The 25,450-nt window shown below is 48.4% G+C and overlaps 1 protein-coding gene across 7 annotated transcripts in view; it reads right to left on the reverse strand.

Moving 5' to 3' along the window:
• Positions 1 to 1,000: 1,000 nt before the first annotated feature.
• DGKI (diacylglycerol kinase iota) overlaps positions 1,001 to 25,450 on the reverse strand; it is a 214,671-nt gene continuing 190,221 nt past the window's right edge. For all 7 annotated transcript variants that reach the window (XM_083181180.1, XM_083181182.1, XM_083181181.1 and 4 more), the window contains 6 exons: positions 23,471 to 23,496; positions 20,671 to 20,708; positions 12,372 to 12,492; positions 5,190 to 5,226; positions 4,505 to 4,604; positions 1,001 to 1,753 (listed from right to left, as the gene is read on the reverse strand). In XM_083181180.1, the coding sequence (XP_083037306.1) occupies positions 1,637 to 1,753; positions 4,505 to 4,604; positions 5,190 to 5,226; positions 12,372 to 12,492; positions 20,671 to 20,708; positions 23,471 to 23,496 (439 nt within the window). In that variant the 3' untranslated portion in view covers positions 1,001 to 1,636. The remainder of the gene's footprint in view (positions 1,754 to 4,504; positions 4,605 to 5,189; positions 5,227 to 12,371; positions 12,493 to 20,670; positions 20,709 to 23,470; positions 23,497 to 25,450) is intronic.

Raw genomic sequence — 25,450 nt, forward strand, 5'->3', positions numbered from 1 at the left:
TTTCTTGCCCAAACTAACCTTCCAAATGTACCGCCTACGCCCAACACGGGGTAACCGTTATTCACGATAGCCTATGTATTTGCTCGGAGCATGTCACATGGTACAGTCCGGGCCAATGGTGGTGTTTACCTCTATGGCTGCAGCCTCCTCAAGTAAATTCCGCCACTGTAGACTGTGAGACTGCACTGGCTTCACTATGGCTTCTTATTGGTAGTCCGACCTGCCAGTCACCCAAGGCAGTCCCATTTGGGAGGTGTTCCCTCCCTCTGGGATGCCTCTATGGGCTGCTGCGGTGGGAAGCCCATAAAAAACGGGTTCGGCGCATGCGCAGTACTGAGGACGATACTGCACATGCGCCGCACACGGGACTGTGAATATGCTTCTATGGACTGCTGCCGGAGCAGCCAATAGAGGCCGGGGGCCAGCGCATGTGCAGCACCGAAGAAGCTACTGCGCATTTGCTGGTCATGAGACCGCGACGGGTCAGGACCGGCAGGCACTGGCATTGGGGACCAGCTGGGAACCGGCGGTGGGGTCCAGCAGCAGCGGCGGCAGCAGAGGGGCGGGGTGAGGGGCCAGCATTGCAGCAGCGCCTCTTCTCCACAGATGTAAGAGCCGCCACTGGTCCTGGCGTCTTTGGAATCAGTAGCCTGCAGTTTTCTGGACACTGGTTTAGCCAATCAAGTACTGTAACGGTTTCCCTTAGGGCTGACTCTAGATGTACGGAACCCTGCGCACGGATGTTAATGACGAGTTTGTGCTTATACGGCATGATGTGAATTTATACATTTATGCTGATGTCCGTCCACTTGTGAGTTGGACATAACATGGCTTGATCTGTGATATTGGGGATCTTGCACGCCACTTGGCACCAGCCATTGTGTACTGTAGGTGATGGGGGCGACTTTTGTGCCTCAAAAAGGCTGATGACAGAGCAGTGGTTTGCCATGATCTATGTAATAAGATCAAACACAGCACAAGTCAGACAACACAGGTAATGTCATGATATAAGAACTCGGAAACATGTATTTGTGACTGTTACAGGGATTCGCCTTCATGTATTGGATCGTACTGCATTTTAGTGGTTGTTTCATGAAAAAATATTAATAGTTTGACTCTTCACATAATGTCATTTGTACAGCTAAATAAATTATATCCTGGCCGCGCTCCCTCACGGTAACCACACTCAGTCGTAGCAGAATCCAGTCCGTTTAATGAATTGGCACTGCAGGTACCAGAACAGAGGTGAGGTTTATAACACTGTGTAGGCCTGCGAGTCCTTCCCTATGACCGGGGGCTTTGACCAAAGTGAGGAGACAGACAACATATAGGATCATGCGTCTTCTTAGGAAACAGAGAGGGGGGGGGGGGGTTCGCACAGGGCGAGGGAGGTCAGCCCCGTCTCCGTCACTCTACACCCCGCTTCCGCGCTCCTCAACGCGGCAAGTAGGCGGCAGTTCCTTGGCAAGTCTTGGTAGCCCTTAGAAACTGGGCAGTGCACCGTCGTCCGGTGGTCTTGCATTAGGAAGGGGTAACTCTTCCCACCAGTTTCTTTCTCCTGGGGTGGCCTTCTCCAGGAACCTTGGCTGAGCACTTCTTCTCTTCTCCGAAATGTTCCCTCTCGCGGCTGCGCTTATCAAACCGCTGTCTCTAGGTCTTCGCTGGAAAGAAGTTGCTTGGCTTGACACGTTTCCAAGTACGACGCGAGGTCGGAGTCCCCAGACTCCTGGGCTTTGTCAAGTGCAGTTTGCCCCTGTGGAAGGGTGAAATGAAGATGGTGATTCAAATTGGGAAACAAACACGGGAAGCATACGTAGATTGATAATAATGTTCAACTCGCAGGGCTTTCCTGGGGCCTTGGTCACCTTAGGCAGCCTGATCTAACAATATTTTGCCCGTATTTGGTATATTGTGCTACAAAAAAATGGCCGCTAGTTGCTACTGGTACATAAATATCCGGTGTTGTCCCCCCCCCCCCCCCCCCCGTTGATCCTTTATAACTAATATAAAACTCTTATTTCTGGTATGCTTTTCAGCCACCGGCGGTTTTGCTTCTCACCGTAGCGCCGTTTGAAATCAGTCATGTGACCGAAGCAGTTTTATCCTTAAAGAACCAATAAACCCTAAACCAGTTCGGCTTATATAGATAAGCCAGTAATAAGACATATAATGTATGCAAATCTAGCAAGGGCTTATCAGAGCTGGATATATCTGATAGGGCGCAGTGATGGCGGAGAAGCGTTATTTCCTCAGCACACAGCAGACGCCCCGTCTGTAACTGAAAGGCTCGGCAGTCCGTCCCTTTAAGCCTCCTCTTACTGTAAATGGCCGATAACAGAGAACAATAGCTTGCATTTGCTAAACAGAAAATGCATCTAAAAATTCCAGGTTCTGAGAACTTATATATTTGTCAAAACTTGGAGAGAGATCAACTTGACAGAGACAAGTACTAAACAATACAGCCTGTATGATAGAAGCTGATTGTCCAAGCTTTGCTAAATCTTCCCCATAGTCCGCTGAGGCAGGAGTCTCCCCACTAAAATGAATGTAAAAATCACTTCAATATTGTAAGAGTGGGGAGGGATGCACCACACATCGCACTGATACTAGCCACATACGTACTAACATGTGTGACTAGTATCACAAAGGACAGCTCTTCTGAACCAGCTAGGTGGTCTAGGAAATGTGACAGTTAGTAATGACTGCACCAGCTAGGTGGTCTAGGAAATGTGACAGTAATGACTGCACCTGTGCACCAGCTAGGTGGTCTGGGAAATGTGTCAGTAATGACTGCACCTGTGCACCAGCTGGGTGGTCTGGGAAATGGGACAGTTAGTAATCACTGCACCTGTGCACCAGCTAGGTGGACTGGGAAATGGGACAGTTAGTAATGACTGCACCGGTGCACCAGCTAGGTGGTCTGGGAAATGGGACAGTTAGTAATGACTGCACCTGTGCACCAGCTTGATGGTCTGGGAAATGGGACAGTTAGTAATGACTGCACCTGTGCACCAGCTGGATGGTCTGGGAAATGGAACAGTTGGTAATGACTACACCTGTGCACCTGCTGGATGGTCTGGGAAATGGGACAGTTAGTAATGACTGCACCTGTGCACCAGCTGGATAGTCTGGGAAATGTGACAGTTAGTAATGACTACACCTGTGCACCAGCTGGATGGTCTGGGGAATGGGACAGTTAGTAATGACTACACCTGTGCACCAGCTGGATGGTCTGGGAAATGTGACAGTAATGACTACACCTGTGCACCAGCTGGATGGTCTGGGAAATGTGACAGTTAGTAATGACTACACCTGTGCACCAGCTGGATAGTCTGGGAAATGTGACAGTTAGTAATGACTACAGCTGTGCACCAGCTGGATAGTCTTGGAAATGTGACAGTTAGTAATGACTACACCTGTGCACCAGCTGGGTGGTCTGGGAAACGTGACAGTTAGTAATGACTACACCTGTGCACCAGCTGGATAGTCTGGGAAATGTGACAGTTAGTAATGACTACACCTGTGCACCAGCTGGATAGTCTTGGAAATGTGACAGTTAGTAATGACTACACCTGTGCACCAGCTGGATAGTCTTGGAAATGTGAGTTAGTAATGACTACACCTGTGCACCAGCTGGATAGTCTTGGAAATGTGACAGTTAGTAATGACTACACCTGTGCACCAGCTGGATAGTCTGGGAAATGTGACAGATAGTAATGACTGCACCTGTGCACTAGCTAGGGGGTCTGGGAAATGTGACAGTTAGTAATGGCTACACCTGTGCACTAGCTAGGGGGTCTGGGAAATGTGACAGTTAGTAATGACTACACCTGTGCACCAGCTAGGTGGTCTGGGAAATGTGACAGTTAGTAATGACTACACCTGTGCACCAGCTGGATAGTCTGGGAAATGTGACAGTTAGTAATGACTACACCTGTGCACCAGCTGGATAGTCTGGGAAATGTGACAGTTAGTAATGACTACACCTGTGCACCAGCTGGATAGTCTTGGAAATGTGACAGTTAGTAATGACTACACCTGTGCACCAGCTGGATAGTCTTGGAAATGTGACAGTTAGTAATGACTACACCTGTGCACCAGCTGGATAGTCTGGGAAATGTGACAGATAGTAATGACTGCACCTGTGCACTAGCTAGGGGGTCTGGGAAATGTGACAGTTAGTAATGGCTACACCTGTGCACTAGCTAGGGGGTCTGGGAAATGTGACAGTTAGTAATGACTACACCTATGCACCAGCTGGATAGTCTGGGAAATAGGACAGTTAGTAATGACTACACCTATGCACCAGATGGGTGGTCTGGGAAATGTGACTGTTACTAATGGCTACACCTGTGCACTAGCTAGGGGGTCTGGGAAATGTGACAGTTAGTAATGACTGCACCTGTGCACCAGCTGGGTGGTCTGGCCACATTTTCCCTTGAATACATCCCGCCCTGATACGTTTAATAATAGAATAGCTCATTCTCCATGACAGCGGCCTTACCTTGGCATCCTTCCTGGCCAAACAGGCTCCAGCATCCACCAGAATTTGGCAAACCTGCCGATGCCCCTGGAAAGCAGCTTTGTGGAGCGCCGTCTCTCCTCTGTAAGACACAGGGAACACGTCATGTACTAGGATACTAAGCACACTAGGCAATATAGCGTGAGGCCAGGCCACTGAGGCCCCCACAGACTGGCCACCACCAGTCCCTCCCTGCCAGGCGGCACCCACCACCCGCCTCATAGTCTGGCAGTGCTCAGCAGCAGCTGTGTGTGCCAGCTGCCTAGCACCATGTTTACCCAACATTAAATCACAGAATGCAGATGGAATTACTGAATGGCTGTAGAAAAAGACCCCCCCCCTAAATAGCCACGCCCTTATGTCCCCCCACCCTGCCAGCTCAGCTCTTCCCGGGGGAGCGGCTTATGAAGTGGCAGTGCTGGACTGGAGTGACCGCCAATATCTCCGCCCCTCCCACCATGCCCCCAGATACACAGTGTGTCCAGTCAGTTCGGCAAATTCAGGTTTGGGGCAACTGCCAGCACACCCTGTACACCCCATACGCACGCCTATCCAATCAACGATTACGTTTTAGCGGAAGGGGCCACCTTGGGGCCCCATTAACATAAATCTCATCTCTTTCCATAAACCTGGATTTCTTCGATTTTGGGGAAAGAACAGAACTTACGTGGTTCCATCTACCATCTCTAGTAGATCTTCGGATCCTGGGGGAGAGAGAGAGAAATAGAGAGGAATGAAGAAGTTAGTAATTACAGTCTCTTTGTTACTAACGAAGCACTAATATAGGGGGGAGGAAAATCAGCCGCGGGAACTATCTTGAAGCATTTATTTAAACCCAAAATAAGAAATGAAATTGTTTCTTCGTTACGAACCCTCGGAGTCGGCTCACGAAGACGCACAAGAAAAATAATCTAATCCCATATGAATGTCATTGCCTATAACTCAGTGACTACAATTTAGTGTTTACTAAAAGAGAACCAAATCCGTGTACTGTAAGGGGTAACACAATCCCCACTGTAAGTGTTTCAGCCGCGAGAAGTGACGGCAGATTTCTCAGACCCGCCGTGCGCATTTATATAGTCCTGTGCTGTGATTTATTACATCCATATAAATTACATTGGGGCGGATGTATGAAGCCTTAACAAGAGATAAATGCAAGGGTGATAAGGAGAGATAAACGTGCAGCCAATCAGCTCCTTACTCTTTTTTCAAGCACAGCCTGTAACATGGCAGTTAGGATGTGATTGGCTGGACGTTTATCTCTCCTTATCACCCTTGGATTTATCTCTTGTTAAGGCTTAATACATCTGCCCCAGTATCCCATATAGGGACAGAGGACGGAGTTATAGGTTGTTGGAGCTCCGGTGAATGTCAGAATTATTGGGGTGACAGGATGGTTATTTGTGGGGGGAAATAATGAGGCCTGGGATGATTTGTGTGACATAAATAATTAATAGATGGCTGGAGTTCTAGAAGGGGCTTCTTTTGTTATGCAAATTGCAACCACAAAAGAGGCCGTCGGATGCCGCTGGTTCTGGAGACGTGCCCTCCGTAATTGCCGACATTGATCTACCCCAGGGAATGCCACCAAGTCTGACGAGGCCGATGGCCTCACCGAGGGGGAAAGTGCACAGCCCAGCACAGGACGGGGCTGGATTTACATTCTGTACCCCTCTAGGACAATCATTCCTGAGCGACACCATACTCCCCCCTAAGGCCGCATCTCTGTATGGTTCCAACCAGTGCACAGCCCAGCACAGGACGGGGCTGGATTTACATTCTGTACCCCTCTAGGACAATCATTCCTGAGCGACACCATACTCCCCCCTAAGGCCGCATCTCTGTATGGTTCCAACCAGTGCACAGCCCAGCAGTGTAGGAGAAATACAGAACAGTATGGTTCTGTTGTGGTAGCAATGAGCCATCCTAGGTCAGGCTTGGGCCTAGCCAGAAACCCAGGCTTTCCAGGAGAACGGACCCAGACACAGCGGCTGGATATTGATCTGAAGTCTGTTCTCTTCTGAAATTGAAAAGACGTCTCTGAATTATTTATGTGATACCGGGAAAAAGATATTCCTGAAATAACCTGCGCTGCTGTGAAATGAGGGTTGTCTTCCGCGAAGCTGTGTGCAGAATAGGACTTTTGTGGCCATCCGTCTGCCAGAAGCCAATCGGAGTGTAAGCTCTTTGGGTCAGGGAATCTCATTATACATCTGTCCATTTCATTGCTCCCTTTCTTGTGTTTCTTCCAATTTGTAATGTATTGCACATAAATATACATATTACACCTGTGATAGTATATAGCTATCCTGTTACTGTATACGCTGATAGTATATAGCTATCCTGTTACTGTATACGCTGATAGTATATAGCTATCCTGTTACTCTATACGCTGATAGTATATAGCTATCCTGTTACTCTATACGCTGATAGTATATAGCTATCCTGTTACTCTATACGCTGATAGTATATAGCTATCCTGTTACTCTATACGCTGATAGTATATAGCTATCCTGTTACTCTATACGGACACTCATGGATCTTACATATAAGGTTTCTGTATAGGGGAGGTCAGTGCAGTACTCAGGGGAGGTCAGTGTAGTACACAGGGGTATAGTTTAGGGGAGGTCAGTGCAGTACACAGGGGTATAGTATAGGGGAGGTCAGTGCAGTACACAGGGGAGGTCAGTGTAGTACACAGGGGTATAGTTTAGGGGAGGTCAGTGCAGTACACAGGGGTATAGTATAGGGGAGGTCAGTGCAGTACACAGGGGAGGTCAGTGTAGTACACAGGGGTATAGTTTAGGGGAGGTCAGTGCAGTACACAGGGGTATAGTATAGGGGAGGTCAGTGCAGTACACAGGGGTATAGTTTAGGGGAGGTCAGTGCAGTACACAGGGGTATAGTTTAGGGGAGGTCAGTGCAGTACACAGGGGTATAGTATAGGGGAGGTCAGTGCAGTACACAGGGGTATAGTATAGGGGAGGTCAGTGCAGTACACAGGGGTATAGTTTAGGGGAGGTCAGTGCAGTACACAGGGGTATAGTATAGGGGAGGTCAGTGCAGTACACAGGGGTATAGTAAAGGGGAGGTCAGTGCAGTACACAGGGGTATAGTTTAGGGGAGGTCAGTGCAGTACACAGGGGTATAGTTTAGGGGAGGTCAGTGCAGTACACAGGGGTATAGTATAGGGGAGGTCAGTGCAGTACACAGGGGAGGTCAGTGTAGTACACAGGGGTATAGTTTAGGGGAGGTCAGTGCAGTACACAGGGGAATAGTATAGGGGAGGTCAGTGCAGTACACAGGGGAGGTCAGTGTAGTACACAGGGGTATAGTTTAGGGAAGGTCAGTGCAGTACACAGGGGTATAGTATAGGGGAGGTCAGTGCAGTACACAGGGGAGGTCAGTGTAGTACACAGGGGTATAGTATAGGGGAGGTCAGTGTAGTACACAGGGGTATAGTATAGGGGAGGTCATTTCAGTACACAGTGGTATAGTATAGGGGAGGTCAGTGTAGTACACATGAGTATAGGGAAGGTCAGTGTAGTACACAGGGGTATAGTATAGGAGAGGTCAGTGCAGTACACAGGGGTATAGTATAGGGATGGTCAGTGAGTACACAGGGGTATAGTATAGGGGAGGTCAGTGCAGTACACAGGGCTATAGTATAGGGAAGGACAGTGTGGTACACAGGAGTATAGGGAAGGTCAGTGTAGTACACAGGGGTATAGTATAGGGGAGGTCAGTGTAGTACACAGGGGTATAGTATAGGGGAGGTCAGTGCAGTACAGAGGGGTATAGTATAGAGAAGGTAAGTGTAGTACACAGGGGCATAGTATAGGGGAGGTCAGTACAGTACACAGGGGTATAGTATAGGGAAGGTCAGTGTAGTACACAGGGGTATAGTATAGGGAAGGTCAGTGCAGTACACAGTGGTATAGTATAGGGGAGGTCAGTGTAGTACACAGGGGTATAGTATAGGGGAGGTCAGTGCAGTACACAGGGGTATAGTATAGGGGAGGTCAGTGCAGTACACAGGGGTATAGTATAGGGGAGGTCAGTGTAGTACACAGGGGTATAGTATAGGGGAGGTCAGTGTAGTACACAGGGGTATAGTATAGGGGAGGTCAGTGTAGTACACAGGGGTATAGTATAGGGGAGGTCAGTGCAGTACACAGGGGAGGTCAGTGTAGTACACAGGGGTATAGTTTAGGGGAGGTCAGTGCAGTACACAGGGGTATAGTATAGGGGAGGTCAGTGCAGTACACAGGGGAGGTCAGTGTAGTACACAGGGGTATAGTTTAGGGGAGGTCAGTGCAGTACACAGGGGTATAGTATAGGGGAGGTCAGTGCAGTACACAGGGGTATAGTTTAGGGGAGGTCAGTGCAGTACACAGGGGTATAGTTTAGGGGAGGTCAGTGCAGTACACAGGGGTATAGTATAGGGGAGGTCAGTGCAGTACACAGGGGTATAGTATAGGGGAGGTCAGTGCAGTACACAGGGGTATAGTTTAGGGGAGGTCAGTGCAGTACACAGGGGTATAGTATAGGGGAGGTCAGTGCAGTACACAGGGGTATAGTATAGGGGAGGTCAGTGCAGTACACAGGGGTATAGTTTAGGGGAGGTCAGTGCAGTACACAGGGGTATAGTTTAGGGGAGGTCAGTGCAGTACACAGGGGTATAGTATAGGGGAGGTCAGTGCAGTACACAGGGGAGGTCAGTGTAGTACACAGGGGTATAGTTTAGGGGAGGTCAGTGCAGTACACAGGGGAATAGTATAGGGGAGGTCAGTGCAGTACACAGGGGAGGTCAGTGTAGTACACAGGGGTATAGTTTAGGGGAGGTCAGTGCAGTACACAGGGGTATAGTATAGGGGAGGTCAGTGCAGTACACAGGGGAGGTCAGTGTAGTACACAGGGGTATAGTTTAGGGGAGGTCAGTGCAGTACACAGGGGTATAGTATAGGGGAGGTCAGTGCAGTACACAGGGGTATAGTATAGGGAAGGTCAGTGCAGTACACAGGGGTATAGTATAGGGGAGGTCAGTGTAGTACACAGGGGTATAGTTTAGGGGAGGTCAGTGCAGTACACAGGGGTATAGTATAGGGGAGGTCAGTGCAGTACACAGGGGTATAGTATAGGGAAGGTCAGTGCAGTACACAGGGGTATAGTATAGGGGAGGTCAGTGTAGTACACAGGGGTATAGTATAGGGGAGGTCAATGCAGTACACAGTGGTATAGTATAGGGGAGGTCAGTGTAGTACACATGAGTATAGGGAAGGTCAGTGTAGTACACAGGGGTATAGTATAGGAGAGGTCAGTGCAGTACACAGGGGTATAGTATAGGGATGGTCAGTGAGTACACAGGGGTATAGTATAGGGGAGGTCAGTGCAGTACACAGGGCTATAGTATAGGGAAGGACAGTGTGGTACACAGGAGTATAGGGAAGGTCAGTGTAGTACACAGGAGTATAGGGGAGGTCAGTGTAGTACACAGGGGTATAATATAGGGGAGGTCAGTGCAGTACACAGGGGTATAGTATAGGGGAGGTCAGTGTAGTACACAGGGGTATAGTATAGGGGAGGTCAGTGCAGTACACAGGGGTATAGTATAGGGAAGGTCAGTGTAGTACACAGGGGTATAGTATAGGGAAGGTCAGTGTAGTACACAGGGGTATAGTATAGGGAAGGTCAGTGTAGTACACAGGGGTATAGTATAGGGGAGGTCAGTGCAGTACACAGGGGTATAGTATAGGGAAGGTCAGTGTAGTACACAGGGGTATAGTATAGGGAAGGACAGTGTAGTACACAGGGATATAGTATAGGGAAGGTCAGTGTAGTACACAGGGGTATAGTATAGGGGAGGTCAGTGCAGTACACAGGGGTATAGTATAGGGAAGGTCAGTGTAGTACACAGGGGTATAGTATAGGGAAGGTCAGTGTAGTACACAGGGGTATAGTATAGGGGAGGTCAGTGTAGTACACAGGGGTATAGTATAGGGGAGGTCAGTGTAGTACACAGGGGTATAGGGGAGGTCAGTGTAGTACACAGGGGTATATTATAGGGGAGGTCAGTGTAGTACACAGGGGTATAGTATATGGAAGGTCAGTGTAGTGCACAGGGGTATAGTATAGGGAAGGTCATTGTAGTACACAGGGGTATAGTATAGGGAAGGACAGTGTAGTACACAGGGGTATAGTATAGGGAAGGTCAGTGTAGTACACAGGGGTATAGTATAGGGGAGGTCAGTGTAGTACACAGGGGTATAGTATAGGGAAGGTCAGTGTAGTACACAGGGGTATAGGGAAGGACAGTGTAGTACACAGGGGTATAGTATAGGGGAGGTCAGTGTAGTACACAGGGGTATAGTATAGGGGAGGTCAGTGTAGTGCACAGGGGTATAGTATAGGGGAGGTCAGTGTAGTACACAGGGGTATAGTATAGGGGAGGTTAGTGTAGTACACAGGGGTATAGTATAGGGAAGGACAGTGTAGTACACAGGGGTATAGTATAGGGGAGGTCAGTGTAGTACACAGGGGTATAGGGAAGGTCAGTGTGGTACACAGGGGTATAGTATAGGGGAGGTCAGTGCAGTACACAGGGCTATAGTATAGGGAAGATCAGTGCAGTACACCCTGGTATAGGGCTGAGCAGGCCAGTCTTACCAGTATAAACAGTAGAACATGTGTGATTATACACAGATATTCCGGATAAGGAATAACTATTGCAGCGCCCCCAGAGAGGGCCATCACCCCGCCACATCCCGGGCACGGTAACCCGGGCATCGCCACTCATCCGTCCCAAATGCCCCATCTACAGCTAACACAAGCAGTGAGAAGATGCCATTACCCGGCAGTCACTCAGCGCCCAGCGGGTGCTCGGAGACAAACAACAGCCTGGCCGTGAGAGGAGGACAGAGGGGGAGAGAGCAGCGGGGAGGACGGAACACAAAGGACCAGAGCAGAGGCTGCAGGGAAAATTCAGGCGAGAAAAGAGGGGACTGCTGTGAGGACTGAGAAAGATGGCAGCGCTGGGACAGGGAGCTGAGGTCACGGCCGGGCTGGGAGAGCATTAACCCTCTCACTCCCACGTTATCCTTGTTCTAGAGCTGCGATCCGTGGTGTAAGCTCACACATCCGCTCGCATGCGCCCGCACACAGGAAAAAATCATTCGATGGTTCAAATCAAATCAAATGATTTTTCCTCTGTGCGGTATATAAAGAAAGCCTGGACTTGCTTTCATACGGCCGCTTTCGTCACGTGACCTCATCTGCCCGCCCCAATCAGACGGGGCCATGCCTGCGTTTGCTGGGGTCCGCCCAGTGATTCCATGGGCGTGCCCCCAGAGACCGCCCCCTGCCTGTCACTCAATTTGCGAGCGAAAGACTCGCCGAAGGCATTCGCTCCGGGGGTTCGCATATTCACACGAGCGACTATGCGCACAGCCGCACCATCGAAGACGGGGAGGAATTCGGACCTGTACCAAAAGATCTGAATCAGCCCCTCTGCACCTCCATGTGGCTGGCGCAATCGGGCATCTTACTACGCACAGTAGGAGCAACAGCGCTTTAGCCAGTGGGCGTGTCATTGTGGGAGGGACAAGGCCAGAGTCTCCGCCCATGGACAGAGATTTCCTGGCCTCTCGCTCACACCCGTGGTGCCGGCCCCAGCATCTGTCCGATGGTGTCGCAGATGATCCGATGTTGCGTTATAGGATGAAGCTCAGATCAGTAATGCACGCAGGATGTGTCTACACTACAGCCCCTATGGGAAGTAACGCTAACATCGCTCAGCGCCCGCTCTGCCGGTAAATCAGTCAGTAATGGCTGCGTCACAGTATCTGCTCACCGTGCTCTAGAATGTAAGCCACCACGTCTGTGTGTCCTGCCATGGCGGCCAGATGCAGTAACGAGCATCGCTCTGGTCCCCGGATCCGCAGACTTGCTCCTTTGCTACAGCATTCGGTGACCTGGGGACGAAAGGGAGCGATAGAGAATGAGCGATAGAGAACGATATATCGCTGGACGCAGCAGCACAGTGTAATACAGTATTCTTCATTTACATCACAGGTTCTCAAACTCGGGCCTCAGGACCCCACACAGTGCATGTTTTGCAGGTCTCCGCAGAGAATTACAAAAAAAATAATTAGCTCCACCTGTGGATCTTTTAAAATGTGTCAGTCAGTAATGAGCGCACCTGTGCACCCGTCGGGTGACCTGGAAAACGTGAACTGTGTGGGGTCCTGAGGAACGATTTTGAGAACCCCTGATTTAGATAATACTATACAGTACCCACACCAAGGAGTAAAGACACATCCATGCGATGAGACAGAAACATACAGTATACTGTAGCTATTGATACTTTGCGTGGACTAATTCTAGTGCGCCAATGACTAGCGATCTGTGAACGCAGGAACATTGATCAACAATCAGAGTATATTATAAGAACCGTAGAAGAGAATTCTGCACTGGACGCGACAATGGATGGAAGTATGAAACTGGCAGCCTCGCTGATATCACCTCCACAATTATAGGGGGCTGGCCGCCTCTCAGGAGAACCGTCCGCTGGGAACAACTGTAAGGTGCAGGGGAGACTCCTTGTTTCGTGGTCTCATATTATGCTACTGTGCGATACAGCGGACATCCTGAATAGATGAAGCTAATACTTGTTGCATTGCAGAATTGTATTTAGCAACTGGGACCGAGGGGAGTGTGATGATATTGTGCTAAATACAGATATAGCCCGTTATAGCGGTCATCTTGTAATGTTACAGATCTGCAAAAGACTGGGACTGATTCAGCATGGGTTGTACAGTAGTTCTGTGAAGATTCGCAAATCTGCAGCCCCATACCCTAGTGAAAGGTATTGCATGCGGTACCCACAGCAGCTCTACAGTGGCTGGATCACACGTGGTACCCCGGCAACTGACCGAGCAGCTCTTGGGCAGCTGGATCGCAGGCGTTACCACCAGCAACTGACCCGGCAGCTCTATGGCAGCCGGAACGCACGTGCTACCCTGGCAACTGCCCCAGCAGCTCTTCGGCAGCTGGATCGCACGCGGTACCGAGAAGCAGAAGGATACTTCTGCGCATACCTTCCCCGCTAAATTCTAATAAAGATATTCTAACACAATTATATGTGTAAAAAATATTATAACGAATACATGAAATAAAGGAATATTCTAAAAAGATATAACTAATACCGGTATATGTAGACAAGACACACAAACATATAAGATATATATAAAAAGTATATGTGAAAAAGTACAGTATATAGTGGACGGAATATAAATCCTACAGGTCCAAATGGGCACTGGCAAAAGAAGAGGGCGTATGGTGGAACTCCAACCACGGGTAAGTAGATTTGGGTCAGTCTTAGAGAAAAAAAGTGGAGAACCAAAAAAGGGACAACTGTAAACCTCCTATGTGCACTGCTGTATAGTATGTCCAGCCAGGGGGTCGATATCTTTCTGCGTCGCAACGCGTTTCGCCTGTATACAGGCTTCGTCAGGAAATTTCATCTGCAATTTCCTGATGAAGCCTGTATACAGGCGAAACGTGTTGTCACGCAGAAAGATATCGACCCCCTGGCTGGACTTATCCTACTGCTGTGCACTGCTGTATAGTAAGTCTTCCAGCAGAGGTGATCGATACTTGGAAGGAGCTACTGAAGTACGGTAACCCAGTACGATCCAGCCGCCGTAAATCTGCCTGGTCAGTTGCCGGGATACCGCTTGTGATCCAGCCGCCATAGAGCTGCCGGATTACTGCTGGAGACCCCAGAGGGAATCAAATCGTAAATCTGCCATCTGTGCACCAAAAGTGATGACGTTGTGCAAGTGTATTATCAGCCCGCGAAGACCGCGACACAAACGGTAACACGCAATACTGTCGACTTGCCTGATTTGGAAAAAGCATTTCACAGAGATTGTCAAAGGTAGATCTTTGCACACTGTGCAGAACAGGGGCGTGTACCGCGGCGTCTGAGAGGCATGTCCTAAAACCGACTTCCGAATGTGAATGAGCCCCACAACCGTTGCATAGTTTGTCGCTGTATTATACACAGGAAGAGCTGCCTGATTTGGAGTCGGACGCAAAGTTCCCGTAATTGCTGCACCGCCCACTGCGACCGGTTAATAACAGACATACTGGAGATCTGGCCGAGAATTGGCGTATAATTGCGTCTGAGCATTCGCGGTTTGCTAAGAATCGCTACCTGGGTCCGTATAAGGCACAGCGTCAGACTCACGCCCTGTGTCGGCAAGTACAGACGGCGACAATTACAATTCCCAGCCTCAACAAATCACAAGCCGTGCACATAATTTCATATCCTCTGTGTGTACACAAAAGCACAACCTGTACTTTTACTGCCTGGGAAACCACCTATATTAAGCAATTAATGAATGGAGTTGGAATTGTATAGAGAAACCGAACACTCTAATTATCGTCAAACCTGTCTCGTTAAGTGGTAGTTTATAGAATGGATCGCTTGCAAGAAAAAAAAAAAAATACCTTTTACTTCTGGGTGCATACAACCCCCTAAAGAGACTGTCTACATTTACACTGGCCTGTTCTTCCACCCCCTGCTCACAGCCCCCTCTCTGTCCTGCCAATCAGCGCTCCCCCCCCCCCCCCCCCCCCGCAGTGACCTGAAATTCCTTCCCAGGGGGCCATCACCAGTGAACACAAACTGGGGACGCGATGAGAAAATACCCAGAAATGTGGAGATTTCTTCTCTAACAATTCTCTGTTTGTCCTATGTGATTTGGGGACGTCGAGAAGGATATTTACACAGGATTTACCGCAGTGATTACAAATGCATGGAGACAAAATGAACATTTGTACGAGATATTGACCCGAGTGCCCGGCAGGTACTGATCAGCGCCTGGAATAACCAATCTACATCAGTAACCCTGCCCTTATGGGCAGCAGGGGCCCTTCCTCCCCTGACTAAATTGTTTTATTTTCAAACCCTCATTTCATGATAGCCAATTTAATAAAGAAATAAAGCAAGCTACTAACTATGACTTTAATTTTTAATTGCCTATACATAAAAGATTAACTACTCCTCACCTCTGAGGTGAAGTGTGGAAGTTGTTCCAACCTGCCCAATCTGACAATCGATCTGTAGATGTATGGCCACCTTTACCCTTTCTGTACATGCAGCATGCCCAGTTTTGTGCCTGTTTGCTATGCTGACTTGCCTCCCATACAGTAGTTGCAAACGGCCAACGCTGCAATGAATCGTAGTGACCAATCAGTATTTCAATGCTACCTCCTGATGAAATGCTCTGGGTTACTGCCACTCTGCAGGATCGTTATTAAATTGCCCTATTGCTGTGGCCTGGAGACTATAGATAATAAGCAACGATCGCTAGAATATTGAATCGTCCATACAAACCTCATGATACATTTTCCACGTTGTTTCCAGCAAGAAGCCTCATAATAATTGTATGCGTTTATATATTCGTTATCTCCGAAAGCGCCTTCCAGGATCCATAATGCAGCCATTATAATGTATTATTCTCACATAAGCTGCCCGCACCGCGGATGGTGCACGTGTCTTATAAAGAGTCCAATCCCTCAATAATGTTACACGTAATTCTGTCTCCGGCCGACAGATTCACATCCCATATATTACTGCATATATACATACCAATCATCTACAGTTTTAAATATAGAATGCTTATGCCGGGTTTAATAAAATGGCTACGCGTTTGGGCCGATAATGCTGGACTTATTTTCTAATAAAACGGTATTGCCTTTCTGAATATGAATCAATCCATAGGCTGAGGTCTGCATAGGTAGAGAATTCCATGTAAGGGCTGAGAAAAGGGGTAAAACGCGTGGACACCAACATGTGCTTCAGGCGCTTCTCAGGGAATCATTTTTCAAATTCATTCTTATAAATGTTGGTCGTTCTGGAACCTCAGGGAGGTGCGTTTCCCAGATAAGTAGTCGGCCTGGGGGCGTGGTGATGCAGTTTGCAATGGATGAATTGTGAAAAGGGGGCGGGGCTGCAATGATGCAATTCACACCAGGAACCGCCGCTCAACAATCGGTACATAGGGTCTTGAGTCAGACAGCTAATTGTGCTGCATGCGATGGGTGAACGTGTTCAATAAGCTGGTAGTAGGCATTGCTTTAGATGGATAGGGGGAGGTCTATCTGCTTGTATACAGTGATAAAATCATATATACTGTCACATCGCAAATGGCGGGTTGCACCCGAAATTTGGACATGGGTCCCTCCCGGGAGCGATCCGGCATTTGTGAGGTGAGCACCCCACAGCGACCCAGCAATAAGCCGGGTCGTTGACGTCAGAAAGGGGGCGGAACGTCATTGGGGTGTGGGGGAGGAGCCAGCGCTTGAGCTGCCGCTGCCTCCACCCAGGTTACCCATTCACACAGCCCAGCAACCCAGGTTTAACCCTTTTTTTAACCTGGGTTGGAATGCCGAGTTGCTGGACCCGGGAAATTTCAGAAGGCCCTTAAACACTGCACGTTGACCTGGACCTGGGTTATTTGTGCGATGTGAAAGGGGTATAACATTATTATTATTAATATTATAATGTATAAAGAGAATACTTGCTGACTTTGTTGCTGGGTTGGCGGGCAGGGCTGAAAAATGGGAGTGTGGGCCTGGAGTTTGGACATGGAGACACCAATCAATGTCCACATTTTGGTGAGCAGGGGTGAGCTGGGACCTGCCAGGGGAGTACAGCAGGCAGCAGGAGACTTGCCTCCCATTCTGGTGAAGCACATTAGAAGGTAGCCCTCAATGGATTAACAGAGCGATAAAGTATCAACATACCAGCTCCTAACTGTTATGTTACAGGCTGAGTTTCAAAAATGGTAATTAGGAGCTGCCTGGTACTTTATCTCTCCCCACGTTATCACTTTTCCAAGGCTTATATCCATAGCACACACTTAGGGAAGACAGTTCCCCTGTAGCCCTGACAGAGTGCTGGGTCTGCAGCGGCGCTTCCAGGTACTGAGGTAATTTGCCTCTGATAATGACAAAGCGGCGCCGCACATCATGGCAGCTTGATAAAGAGATAAATGGATTTATGACAACAATGAGGCAGTTTGTTCTTTTGATCCCTCCTGTGTAATATTTCTCCTCCACAATAATTGTTACAGGGATTCCTGCTTTTTCTAATAAATCTTACAATATCTTATCATCTTCCCTCACAATACTGGCCGAGCTCCCAGAATCCATCTGTTCCCGTCTGTTCGCTCGCCGGCAGCACAATAAGCTTTTTTTTTCTTTTGCTCTTTTGGCTATAATTCTCCTATTTCCAACACTTTGTCTCTGCAGACAAGCGCTTGGGGGGGTTTAAAGTCGCAGGTCCATTTGCTCTGCTAATAGCTGAGCTGATCGGTGCATTTTGTGACAGAACCTGCTGACTGAAATCATGCAATTTTTTTTCCCTCGCGGATATCAAGGAACCACCTGTTGTGTACTCATGTCGTAGCAAAACATCAGTACATTTTAGTGCGGGAGGTGTGGCAGGGTTATGGGGGCAGCCATTTTGGGATGGACCAATATTATATAGTAAATTTCCCCCATGGTGCCTTAAACGTCATATATGGCCCGCTAGATCACAGTTAGGCTGAATTTGTGTACATGGCGGTTCCCACCACAAAATGGCTGCCTTTCCTGTTATGTACGTGACAGAAACGCGCACTTGTCTATCTATACACAGGAGGATAGCGTTATTTTCCCGGGTAACAAAGATGCATTTACAGGCCTAGGCAACCTGTGGCAGTCCAACTGCCGTGGAACTGGAACTACACAGCCCAGAATGCCCTGCCACAGTTTGAGCATGCCCTAGCAGAAAAACTGTAGCAAGGCATGCTGGGGGTGTGTAGTTCCACAGCAGCTAGAGTGCCACAGGCTGCCTACCCCAGCTTCAGACCATACTTGACGACTCTCCCAGAATTCCCTGGGGCTCCTATGCACAGAAGCACTTTAGAATCGATCAACCTGCTTTTCACTCTTATAATCGCATGTGGAAATGCAACAGAGCATGTTCAGTACATATATACATACAAGATAAGTGCTACGCACACAGGCTCTGCATCACCCCTTTGTCTTTGAGGCCGGGGGAATGATATAACAGGAAGCTTCTGTGACGGAATTAGCCTAGCACAAGACAATACGACAGTAACAACTTGCACAAAGCTGAATGGTTCATGCAAATACACAAAAAAATGACACGTTCAGCAAAGATATAAAAGCATATTTATATTTGTGCCAGGATGAAGAGGGCTTTTCATACTGGATCATCCAGTTAAATTCAAGCGCCCTGTAATTTGTCAAAACGGCACATTTTAGACATAACAGACGCCAGCTGCTAGAAATCCTGTAAATATAGCGGGCAGCCATTTGCAGCATTATAATTCTGTAACCCATATTTGCGCCTTCATTAGCATTGGAAGAGTGACAGTCGGAAAAAGCATAGAAGCTGCACTGGGCAATCAAAATGCAAATAATATTGTTTCTATCGTTAGCCATTGAATGTATCTATACAGCTTCATCGCATTATGCAGTGATTTACAGAGACTTCAATTATTTACCTCAGATCGTTGACGTATCTATAATGTATACAGGCTGTACGGAGCACACAGGCCCGAGTCCAGGGGGCCCACATCACACACCCTGGCACACTTATAATTATACTTACCTCTCTGTTGTCCTGTAGCGACCGGCGCTGAAGACAGAAATCACCGGGAATATGGCGTACCGACCATTTTACTGGTGAATAAACACGCACAATGAAGTTTCTTTTCTCGACCGACAAACACAATCACTAGTTTCATTTCCCCCCCAACAGCTAATGGGCCAGTGTATATTTAGGATTGTTGGAGAAAACCAGTGCAATCTGGGAAACCCACATGGACGTGGTGTTAGAGGGCATGTACCACTGTTTCTTGGCCTTTTGGAGATGCCTTGTGGAGCTTAAAGGTGCCCCCAGTAGTCGGTGGGCCATCACCAGGCCCTATGGCCAAAGATCGGGTGCCTAAAGTCCGAGGTGCTATGTGCCCCATGAGCCGGGGAACCTGAAAATGCACCGGTGGCCTAGCACTTCTCTGCACTAGTATTGTCCTTTGCACTAATTTATTTATTGCACTTTTTACCACACATTTTTATGTATTTTTGTGTGTATCTCACGCTTTTGGGTGTTAGAACGAGATCCTCAGGGTTTAGGTCTCTCCAAGTCTCCTGAGACTTTCTCTCCTTTTTGTAAAAATTATAAATCTGTTCCCCAGGTGGAAACTTTGGCCAATCCGGGAGTTGACCCTGAGCGTTGCGACTGGGAGGAAGCCTGAAGAGACCTTCTGGGGTTAGGGATTTAAAAAAAATTGTCTCACCTAACGATGTCCATTCACAAGTTCAGTGTACAGGCGATAGGCCATTGGGCAGCAGAGGAAGGTGATCGGAATGATCCTTCACCCCTTAAAAACTCTCCAGCTCTGGAGCTGTTGCTGTTATTGGGACACATTGGGCCTCATTCTTAGACGCATGCAGCCCTGCCAAAAATATTGATTTATTGTGAGTATCCGTCCGTATTCAGATCTCCAACCCGCAGGATCAGATGCCGATACTATCATTCGCACTGATATTCAATTGCAGCTGCGACTTTTGATGCACCGGGTGTCCAAAAGTACGCAAACGCCGCAGCCTCCGGATGTGCAATCAGATTCTCAGTTCTGTATCTTGCAGAAGAGCGAGGATGATATTTTCAGAAATGTAACCCTATATCCAGGGCTATTTTTCAGCAGGCTCCAGCAGGAACTGAGGCCCTTATTCTAGTTCTCTCTTTGACAAAATATTTCTTAGATGGACAAAACCATGTGCACTGCAGGTGAAGCAGGTGTTACTTGTGCAGAGATAATTAGACTTGGGTGGGGTTTTACACCTGCCTCACCTGCAGTGCACATGTTTTGTCCATCTAAGAAATATTTTGTCAAAGAGTGAACTAGAATAAGGGCCTCAGTTCCTGCTGGAGCCTGCTGAAAAATAGCCCTGCCTATATCCATCTTCCTGAATATATAAATACCCAGCATGCAACACACCGTTGTCATCTTTCAGACAGCTTTCTGCCCGCAGATTTAAGGCAGCTCATTGGCAGTAAATCTTACCTTGTCCAGGTCCCCATCCAGCACTGCAGCAACAAGAACTGTAATAAATAAAGAACATGGACATTAGCTAATAGAAATATGAAATATCACCACACACTGACTCTATTCTTTAACAGCTGCCAACATGACACATTTCTAAGAATGTTATAATTAGGTACAGGGATGGCAGCCATTTTGTTGCAGCCCAAAACTCTTCCTACATCCATGACATGTCAGACATCAACTAGCTGCATACATTGTTGTACCAAAGGGAATCTGTTTCATGTTGGACCTGGGGCCCTAAAGCAATACAAAACCAACTATTGTGCAGTCTACTGTGTCCATCTCCCTGACAGAGGCAGCAGCCATTTTGTGTGTATCAAATGCAGCAGTCTTTCAATGCACTAGGAGCCGGTGTCATTCCTGGGTGCACAAAATGGCATACCAGGGACAAAATGGCTGGCACAAAATAGCACAGCAGGCACAAAATGGCTTCACCAATAACCAATCAAGTCACTGGTTCATTGTCAGGCTGGATTCTTATTAGTACAGGTTGGTTTAGCCCTCAAAATGGCTTCTGGTGCAGAACAACGGCGATAGCTGCCATTTAAGCCCATATCATTACTGGATGTCTGGAACCTGTATGATGTATGTATAAAGAAATGTTTTCCAGACCCACCCAAATCCTGTCAGCTGTATTTTCCTACCCCGGCTGCATTGCAGTGCATTAGCAACTCTCTCGTCGCCAGCAGTAAGCAAGGTTATGCCAAGATTTTTGCTGCAGTGTCCCGTATTGATGGATCCAACTTGAAAGGTATTTATGGGTTTATGCAATTATGCCAAAACAAACACAATGCTGTGTACTGTGCGAGTGCGGCTGTTATTGGACAAACGGTTGTGCAGCGCTAAATCATTCATTCAGGACGGACGAAGCATTAAAACTTCCTAGCGTTGCTTAGCCGACTGTGCCCGGGAGTGGACTCTGCTAATTCAGCAGCCGATGAGAACAGAATTTATTTACTTCTCCTACGTTAATTTATTTACTTTTGTGCCCCAGGAGGCGCGGACTGCAAAATCACTGGCTTCACGGGGAGCATAAGACTGTGTGTTACTTAGGAGCTTTGCTCGGCTGCATAATGTATGACAAGTCCTGTGAATATCGATGAATTCTGCAACGCTGAGCTAAACCGTTTCCTGTGTGATATTATACTGCCCCCTGTGGTAGTCCGGGGAATAACATCTTCAATGCTACCCAGCTTTATCAACACGAGGCATGTTTCCCGGCTTCCGAAAAGTGTTAATAACATATTACACGCTTACGAGTCTATCACAGCAAAACGTCACCCGCAACCGGCTTTGCCGCAGGAAAGGATGTTTCGCATAAGTTCCAAGTTCTGACAGTACAAACTATGAATTCAGACTTTTCCCAGAGATCATTCGAAGATGGCGGAAGCCATTTGTAGCCAAGGGGCTGCACTTAGCATTCTGGGAGAACTCGCAGAGAACTATGCAATGTACTAAGGGCCGGATCCTGATCAGTATGCAGGGCTACGAAAACGCAGTCTTGCCGATTATCGTACGACTGTACGGTACCTGCGCTTGGTGCAAAGGGAGCCTGCGATGACTGGCCATCCCAGGCTGCCAACAGGGTGATTGACACGCTCCAGTCGTTTGGGGGCGGGAACGCAGCATTTTCTGGGAGTGTCCTGGAGAACGCAGGTGTTCCCTGGCCGTCGGGAGGGAGGGCTTCTGACATCATCAGTGGTCTCCTTTCCCCCCCGCGGAATAGTCTTGCTCGGTGCTGCGACGATGGTTGCTCGCATCGAATGACTTCTCGTGATGTCATCCGGGAACACCTGTGTTCCCTGGGTCCCGCCCAGCGCCTTACAGGTGCGCCCACCTTTTCAGAGGCCACGCCCATGAAACGCCAGGTGCCCACCCCCGGGAAGCCTCTTGGTTGCCAATCACAATGCGAACGCCCCAGCGAGTGAAATTCTCACCAAAGGCGCTTGCTGTGCGGGGTCTGCCCATGCGCATACGCGCTATCCTCCATAAGAGTCGGGCTTGTGCGAGCAGGACTGAATCGCCCCAAGAGTACGTTATAATATTTATTTAACTTAGCATATGTTAATTTTCTGGTAGTTATCATTGGAGGAAAATGTAGACTCTTCTATGAGTAAATAAACCCTGGACAATTAGAGGTAAATGTACTAAAGATTCTAAAAATGAAGAGGCGATGTTGCTCAAAAGCATCCAATTAGAATCTAGAATTTCTCTATTGCTTCCTAGATAGACAGAATCTGTCTGGTTGCTATGGGCAACATCACTATCACTGTTCTGAAGAGGAATTTGGTACCTATCGGTAATTCCATTTCTCCGATTCCACAGGGGACACTGCAGGCTGCTTACAATGGGGATAGAGTGGTCGACAGATGGGAGTCGGCACTTAACATGTTTTACACTGGCTGGCTCCTCCCCCCTCTCTATCCCCCAGCCAGTGTAGAACATTTAAAGTGCTGACTCCTATCTGTCCACCGCTCTATCCCCATTGTAAGTTGCCTGCAGTGTCCCCTGGTGGATGAAGGCGAAAGTTTATATTAGCTGTGGCAGCGATCATCCCAGATTTATCTAGGCCGCAGCCTGACGTAGTAACGAGACATTGCATGAGGTAAATGATCATGTGAGGGGTCACCACTCAGGCGATGTTCAACAGTGACAGTATCTCTGGCTACACTACACGTGCCCCAGCTCATTAGTATCACCTCAGCCGAGAGACCACAATGCTGAGATATTACAGACAGGAACAGTGTGCGGGACTCACCTTGTTCTTCCGCTGAGACTGGGGACCTGAAATCAGAAACAGAGAGAGAGAAGTCAGACTTTGTGCATGAATGACCCACATACAGCTAAATACGCAGCACATTGCACAATTCTGATCCGAACGGGCTCATTAGATAAACGTGATAGAGGAGGCTGATAAAGGGGACTGACAGGAGACAGATGTGCTGCAATCCTGAGACACGTACGCACAGCTCCGACTGTCATGGGGCGAACGCTTAACAGGAACTTATCAAGGAAAAGCGACACATACATTAACAATCAAACATGGCCGCCACTAGTCAGGGACTGGCGGCCATGTTTGATTGCTGTGAAACTACACATCCCAGCATGCCTTGCCATAGTTTTAGCATTCCCTAATAGCAAAAACTGTGGCAAGGCATGATGGGACTCAAATCAGCTGGAGGGCCATAGTTTGGATATGCCTGATGTAAAGGCTTCATAGAAACCAGACTGGTTTATATTCACCTTTCCCATTAATTGTAAGAGACGCCACCTACATATTGCACATAACTAATAAAATCAGCACTTTTCTACCCTGCTGTCCTCGGCTCAGATTTCCATCCCGGCAGCAGAAATAGAATATTTTTTCCATCATGCGTGGGACACAAACTGTACAGAGGGAGCGAGAGAGTGTGAGGGACATACTGTGACTGGGAGATGTTAATGAGCTGATGATGTGACCTGGACGAAGACCAAACATCGTGGGAACAGTCCTCTGACGGAGATCTCACCCGCCGATTCTGGCTGCCAGGCCCTGCGCTCATCCGATTCATCAGCCTGACCTCTGGGGATCCAAGTCCCCCGCGTGGCAAGGTGTGTAACGGGATGACTGGGTGGTAATGACGCAGTGAGGCCCACGGCCATTACTCTGTCATAATCCATCTGCCACATACTACAGAAAATGTTTGAGCCACTGTATGTCACTAACGCAGCCTGAAAGGCTTCCGTGGCTCGTCCAATCAGCTGCTGGCGACTGCGGTTGCAGGTTTTGCCATTTATAGTGCGCTGTATAGGGAACACCCATTCAGAGGGCATTACTATTAGTGCTACCTGGGTTACATATACCCTACAACAGGTGTAGTAGCCAACTCCTCGAGAGCTACCACCAGTTCACCTTTTCAAGACCACCCGGCAGGTGCACAGGTGTTCTCATTACTCACTGCCTTGTTTCCTAGGTCACCCGGCAGGTGCACAGGTGTACTCATTACTCACTGACACATTTCCCAGGTCACCCGGCAGGTGCACAGGTGTTCTCATTACTCACTGCCTTGTTTCCTAGGTCACCCGGCAGGTGCACAGGTGTTCTCATTACTCACTGCCTTGTTTCCTAGGTCACCCGGCAGGTGCACAGGTGTTCTCATTACTCACTGCCTTGTTTCCTAGGTCACCCGGCAGGTGCACAGGTGTTCTCATTACTCACTGCCTTGTTTCCTAGGTCACCCGGCAGGTGCACAGGTGTTCTCATTACTCACTGCCTTGTTTCCTAGGTCACCCGGCAGGTGCACAGGTGTTCTCATTACTCACTGCCTTGTTTCCTAGGTCACCCGGCAGGTGCACAGGTGTTCTCATTACTCACTGACTTGTTTCCTAGGTCACCTGGCAGGTGCACAGGTGTTCTCATTACTCACTGCCTTGTTTCCTAGGTCACCCGGCAGGTGCACAGGTGTTCTCATTACTCACTGCCTTGTTTCCTAGGTCACCCGGCAGGTGCACAGGTGTTCTCATTACTCACTGACTTGTTTCCTAGGTCACCCGGCAGGTGCACAGGTGTTCTCATTACTCACTGCCTTGTTTCCTAGGTCACCCGGCAGGTGCACAGGTGCCATCATTACTCACTGACCTGTTTCCTAGGTCACCCGGCAGGTGCACAGGTGTTCTCATTACTCACTGACTTGTATCCTAGGTCACCGGCAGGTGCACAGGTGTACTCATTATTCACTGACTTGTTTCCTAGGTCACC

This window comes from Crinia signifera, chromosome 4 (genome assembly GCF_055691185.1).
Source record: "Crinia signifera chromosome 4, ASM5569118v1, whole genome shotgun sequence".
Lineage (NCBI taxonomy): Eukaryota > Metazoa > Chordata > Amphibia > Anura > Myobatrachidae > Crinia > Crinia signifera.